General features: G+C 58.5%; 1 protein-coding gene across 1 annotated transcript; it reads right to left on the reverse strand.

Annotated features, from left to right (window-relative positions):
- Positions 1-1,294: 1,294 nt before the first annotated feature.
- Positions 1,295-5,372, reverse strand: LOC112543884 (ovomucoid-like). Its single transcript, XM_075900658.1, has 4 exons — positions 5,153-5,372; positions 4,724-4,746; positions 2,801-2,916; positions 1,295-1,506 (listed from the first exon to the last, which is right to left on the reverse strand). Exons 1-4 carry the CDS (start codon positions 5,208-5,210, stop codon positions 1,461-1,463), a joined length of 243 nt encoding a protein of 80 aa, XP_075756773.1. The 5' UTR covers positions 5,211-5,372; the 3' UTR covers positions 1,295-1,460.
- Positions 5,373-6,319: the final 947 nt, after the last annotated feature.

The raw sequence follows: 6,319 nt of genomic DNA on the forward strand, positions 1-6,319 counted from the left end.
TCTTGAAAACCTTCCCTGTGGGGAGGGCGGGGGAGAGTGGAAGGGAGCTAGGAGGGAGGTTCAACAGGGAAGGTTATGCTGGGCAGCGTTGCCAGAGAGGGAAAGTGACGGGCTCCAACAGGGAGTATTTAGGCTCCCTTCCCTGCAGTAACCAGGAGGAAGCCTCTGTCCCGATGGCCACGTTTGCCAAGGGACAGCCCCCACAAATGCTGACGGGGGCGAGCGAAACCTGCGCCGCGGTATCTAGGCTGCGGATTGCGGCGTGAGCCGGGGTCTGGGACCCAGGAGAGGGACCGATCCCGTCCCATGTACAAAACAGGGTTTAACACAGCCAGTGAGCCCGTGGGGCAGAAGGGGGCAGGCTGGCCCTATGGAACAGGGAAAGCAGAGCCTGTGAAAAGGAGCCAGGGTTTCTGGAGAGCACGAGCCCCCAGCCCCTTGGTGTAGCCAAAGTGGCTAATGGGAGGCGTAGCTGCAGCAATAGGGCAGTAAGGAGCAGGAGTCCGGAGGTGACTTTACCTCTGTGCTCAGCACTGATACTGGCTTAGGGGATCCAGTTGGGTGCCTGCAGGTTTAGACGTGGTTTAAACACAGGTGCAGAGAAGAGCCCCAGAGGTAACTTGAGTGCTGAGCAAATGCTTACACCGTTGGGAGATTGGCAGAGGTGGTTCTGGCTGGCTCAGAAGAAGAAGGCCGAGAGGTGACTCGATTTCAGTGTGAGGGGGAGAACGCAAACGGGCAGCCGGAACCACGGACAGCTGGGACCACAGCCAGACAAATTCCAGTCGGAGATGAGGCAACATTTGGAATGAGTTTAACCCGCCACTGGTGCAAACTCCAGCTCTCCGTGTCTCCAGACCCCGTCGGGGTGACTTTTCGGATGCGCCGCGGCTGAGCCTGGTTCAAGGGGAACCGACGAGAGGTGACGCCTGCATTATGCAGGACGTAGTGGTCTCACGCGCAATGAACTGCAGCTATGTGGCATGGGGCTTGCCACATTTCTGGGTTAACTGCACCCCTGCATCTCTGCTCCCTTCGTGGCCTATTCAGGGGCATCCCTATTAGCTCTCCAGCCCCCATCCCCACAGTTTAATGCACTTTCCCTGGGCTTTGCTCAGGATCTCATGGCTTGGTCCGTGAATAACACTAAGAGGCAGGGAACGTATCTGAGCTTTGCATGGTGATTGCCCGAGTAGGAAAGGGCCTGGCAGGCGGCTGCAGGGAGCCCCTGTCAGACCGTGGAGAGCAGAGCGCCTCCTTGGAAAGGGGGAAAAAACTCCACCGAGGCAACAGATTTCACGGAGTTTCCTTTATTGCGCAGGCAGGGGGATGGGCAGCGATGCTGCCGGGGGCCAGGCCATGGAGGCGGGACGGGAACGAGGCTCCGCGCGGGGCTCTGCTCGTGGGAGCGAACAGCACACGGGGCTCAGCTCCTGTCCGCGTTCGGTGCCCCTGAGGAGTCAGCATTCCCCACAGTATGCAAAGAAAAGGGTGCCGGGCTTTTTCCTGGAGGGAAAGAGACACAGAGTTCAGGGCTCTCACCGTATGGGCAAGGAGGGCAAACGTCTGTCAAGGCCTCGTTGTGTCAAATTAACCAGAGCTTATCGATGACAGGAAAAATGACACCGAGGAAGCTGAGCCAGCCTCTGAGCGGTAAAGACGGATGGGTGCAGGCAGGGGCTTGGCTCACCCCACAGCTGTGTTTGGTATTGGATGAATGGGCGATTTATTGCTGTAGAATCATAACATTGTAGGACAGGGAGGGACCTTGAGGGGTCATCGGGTCCAGTCCCTGCCCTCACAGCAGGACCAAGCACCATCTAGACCATCCCTGGCAGGTGTCTGTCCAACCTGCTCTTCGATATCTCCAGGGATGGAGATTCCACAATCCCCCCAGGAAATTTATCCCAGTGTTTGACCCCCTGACAGGCAGGAAGCTTTTCCCAATGTCCAACCTCAACCTCCCTGGCTGCAGTTTCAGCCCCACTGCTTCTTGGCCCATCCTCAGGGGCCCAGGAGAACCCAGGGAGCCCACAGGATCACCGTGCCCCGGGGCAATGTGTGTGTGTGGGGGGGGGGGAGTGTGTGCGCTCCTGGAAGCGGTGGGTCTGCAAGTGGAAGGGGCGGGGCAGCCAGCCCCCGGAGCTGCCCGGACAGCCTGGTGGCCCCCCATTCAGAGCTCAGTGGGGGCAGGACAAAAGGGCCGTTACCCCAGGGCCCAATTCTACGGGCGCTGGAGTGCTCTGCCCTCAGTGATTCTAAAGGCCACGGGCTCCAGCGGCTGCTGCCCCCATAGCCGCAGTGGCTGTGAGCCCAGGGCCCCTTAGAATTGCCGGCCCCGGGGTCCCTCCCCACTCCACCCTGGTCCAGGAGAACACGTCACCTCCCCTTTGTGTAACTGAGAGCTGCTGTCCTGCCCCTTCTCAGGCTTCTGCTCCCCACAAACCCGCCTGTCGATCGTCCCGCACAGGACGTGCTTCCCAGACCTTCCAGCGCTTGTGTGGCTCTTCTCCGGACCCTCCCCAGTTTCTCCACCACTTTCTTGAAATGTGGGGCCCAGACCTGGACTCAGCCCTCCAGCTGAGACCTCATCAGAGCACGAGCTGACGCCTCGCGCCTGGCTCACAACGCTCCGGTTCCTGCAGCCCGGAAAGATGCTTGTTTTATTTGCGCTAGACCCCTTTCTGCAGTGCTCCTCCCTAGCCCGTCGCTTCCCACTCTCTCCGGGTCACGCTGGCTGTTTCTCCCGAGGTGGAGCACTTTGCCCTTGTCCTGATTGACCCGCCTCCTATTTACTTACAAGGCTTCTGCACAAAAGGCACATTTGTTGCCGTATGTGTTGCCATCACTGCCACACACCGGGCGATACTCGAGGGTGCAGGCAGTTGGGGGACTGTGGAACTCACTGCAGAAATCCTACAATGAAAATGAACGTGTCAGGGTTCTTGCCTGTATTGCAGTAATGGCTGATCAGTGCCAGGGTTCTGGGTGCGCAGAGAAAGGGACAGTCCCTATCCACAGAGCTCCCCCACCCTCACCCCGTCCCTCCTCTCTTTCTGCTGTGGTTCTGGCGAGCTGACATCCCAGTTCCCCCCTCGCTGCCTGGAGGGGGGCTGAGCCGATGCCCTGGTCTCTGAGACTCTTCCAAACCCGCCACACACAGGCTACGTCTACACTAGCGCCTTCTTGCGTGAAAATGGCCATTTTTTGCGCAAAACCATGCTGCCTGTCTACACTGGCCGCGCGTTCTCGCACAAGTAAACTGACGTTCTATTGTACAAAATCAGGGCTTCTTGCGCAAGAACTCTAACGCTCCCTCTCAGGAAAAAGCCCTTTCGCGCAAGAGCTCTTCCACAAGAGGCCAGTGTAGACAGGCAACATGAATTTCTTGCGCAAGAAAGCCCGGTGGTTAAAATGGCCATCGGAGCTTTCTTGCGCAAGAGAGAGTCCACACTGGCACGGATGCTCTTGCGCAAAAGCACACGCCAGTGCAGACGCGCTCTTGTGGGAGAGTTTTTGCACAAGGACTCTTCCGCAAAAGAGTTTTTGCGTGAGAACGCACCAGTGTAGACACAGCCATGGAGTGGGAGCAAAGCGGCGGCAGATGCTCAAATATAAAAACCCGACCCCTCTGCCTTCCATCTCTGAGTCGCTCCCTGTGCCTCTCATGGTCCCATCCCGGACAGTGGCCAGTACGACCCCAGATGGAGTCCGGTGCTCGGACCACATGGAGTCTCAGCTCCAGAGAGTCTCTCTCCCCTCACCAGGAGAAGTTTGTTTCTTCCTTGGCTTGTGAATTCCCACATGTTTCTAACCCAGACCTCCTGGTCTCCATTGTGCAACACACCAGGGACTGGGGAAAGTAACAGTTAATTCACAGAGATGCATGCACTATGATGGGGACTAATTTGGCTACCACTACTCAAGAGAGAGATCGTGGAGTCACCGTGGAGAGTTCTCTGAAAACATCCACCCAGTGCGCAGCGGCCGTCAGAAAAGCAAACAGAATGTTAGGAATCGTTAGACAAGGGATAGAGAATAAAACAGAGAACATCTTATTGCCTCTTGATAAAACCACGCTACACCCACATCTTGAATACTGCATACAGGTGGGGTCACCTCATCTCAAAAGATAAATCGGCATAGGAAAACGGTCAGAAAAGGGCAACAAAAATGTTGCAGGGTTTGGAATGGGTCCCATATGAAGATTAAAAAGACTGGGACTTTTCATCTTAGAAAAGAGGAGACTAAGGGGTAGGATAGAGGTCTATACAATCATGGCTGGTGTGGAAAAAGTGAACAAGGAAAAGTTATTTACTTATTCCCACACTATAAGAACTAGGGGTCACCCAATGACATAAATAGGCAGCAGGTTTAAAACAAACCGAAGGAAGTGTTTCTTCCCACAGCGCAGTCAACTTGTGGAACTCCTTGCCAGAGGATGCGGTGAAGGCTAGAACTTTAACAGGGTTCAAAAAAGAGCTAGATAGCTTCATGGAGGATAGGCCCATCAATGCTATTAGCCAGGATGGGTGGGGATGGAGCCCCTCGCCTCTGTTTCTCTGGAGGTGGGTGACAGGGGAGGGGTCACGTGAGGATTCCCTGTTCTATTCCCTCCCTGTGGGGCACCTGGCATTGGGCACTGTGGGCAGACAGGACACTGGGCTATATGGACCGTTGGTCTGACCCCGTCTGGCCGTTCTTATGAGAGAGTTAGACTCACCTGAGGGTGTTGGTAGCCAGCATCTGGAAGAAAACAGACACGAACGACACAAGAAAGGGCAATGTCAGAGGGGAATCGGCTACACCAGTGATCTCTGACACTGGATGCAGCAAATGGGCTGCAGGAAGGTTCCTGCCCCCCCCATCCCATTGCTGTGACAGACCCACGGAGAGGAACGCGCCCGGGGTCACCCCTGCAATCCCAGCCCCCGGCCGGCAGTGAGATGCTCCCCAGGCGTCTGCAGCTCCCCGACCGGCGTCTGCGTAAAGGCCCCTCGTGGCCCCTCACTCGCATCTTTCCCCGGGACACTGCCTCTGCAGCGAGCCCCTTCCCCTGCCGCGTCCTGGCCCCCAAGCGCCCGGAGCTGGTGCTGAGCTGGCTTCTCACAGCCCAGCCCCGCCGGACGACAGGCCCCGGCCGCCCACTCACCCAGACAGCTGGGCAGGAGTCCCAGGGCGAGGAGCACGGCGAGAGCGGCTGTCTTCATGGCGGCCGTGGTCCGTGGCTCTGTTACTCGGCCGGTGCCGTGGCAGGGCAGACCCTGTATATATAGGCTGGACGCTGGGCTCTGCACCCGAGTTAGGAAATTCCTGTGAAACTGCCGCTGGTCCTAGAAACCATCCCAGCCAATGGCCATTCCCTGCTGTCTGGTTGGGCCCCTACGTCAGATGCCCCTTTGGCTGAACGCGGGCCAGAGGAGGACGGCGTGTGCCACCTGACAGGCAGCCAAGCCTCTCGTCACGCACGAGCACGGGGGTTTGCTTGAGGAGCAGCCGTTCCCCCGCCCGCACCGAGACAATCGCACCTCACTGGAGGCGCGTAGCTCGGACAAGAATGTGGCGGCTTCAGATGCCTCCGGGGACAGCAACAAAGCGTAGCCAGGGAAGGTTAAACTGCCCTGACACACACGGGCACGATCTGCGTCAGCCTTTGTCTCACTTGCAGTGCCACCGCACACATTCTCCACAGCCAGCCAGGTGTGTCCAGGGCTCTGTCGGTCTCGGACAGCCGCCACCTTGCATTCCCGGCACGCTCCTCTTTGCTGTCCCCATCAGAAACTGGCACATGGCGGGGTCTGTGCCCGGTGCCTCATGGTCGCCAGACACTTTACCGCCAAGCACAGGCCCGGTGGCTAACAGCGGTGTGGAAATCCCCTCTCGGCCGGGAGCGAGGGGCTGTGGCCGGGGCGCAGTGTGCCACCAGCAGGGCCATGTCCCGGTGTTCACGGACAAAGGGACAGCTCCCCCAGGGCAGCCCCACACGAAGGCAGGGGATGGATCTGCTGGGATCCGGAGGCCCTGGGCAGGCAGTGGCTGTGCTGCACAGGGGCAAGAGGGCAGCACGGAGCCCAGGCAGAGGGGCCCTTTGCCCCTTGTGCACCCGGAGATCAGGGCTGAGCTGAGCTTCCAGGTCGCTGCAGTGGGGCTCAGGAGGGGGGTCATTGGGGTGATGGCGCTGGGGGGCTCCACACGGCCCAGTGCTGCTGGGGGCAAGGGAGGGGTGTTCTCTGCTCCCATGTGCAGGAGCCGCTGGAGAGCGGGTCACTGGGTGGGTGCCCTGGCCCTGCCTCTGGGCTGGGGGTTCCCTTCTCCCCTA

Source organism: Pelodiscus sinensis, chromosome 17, assembly GCF_049634645.1.
Source record: "Pelodiscus sinensis isolate JC-2024 chromosome 17, ASM4963464v1, whole genome shotgun sequence".
Taxonomy (NCBI): Eukaryota; Metazoa; Chordata; order Testudines; family Trionychidae; genus Pelodiscus; species Pelodiscus sinensis.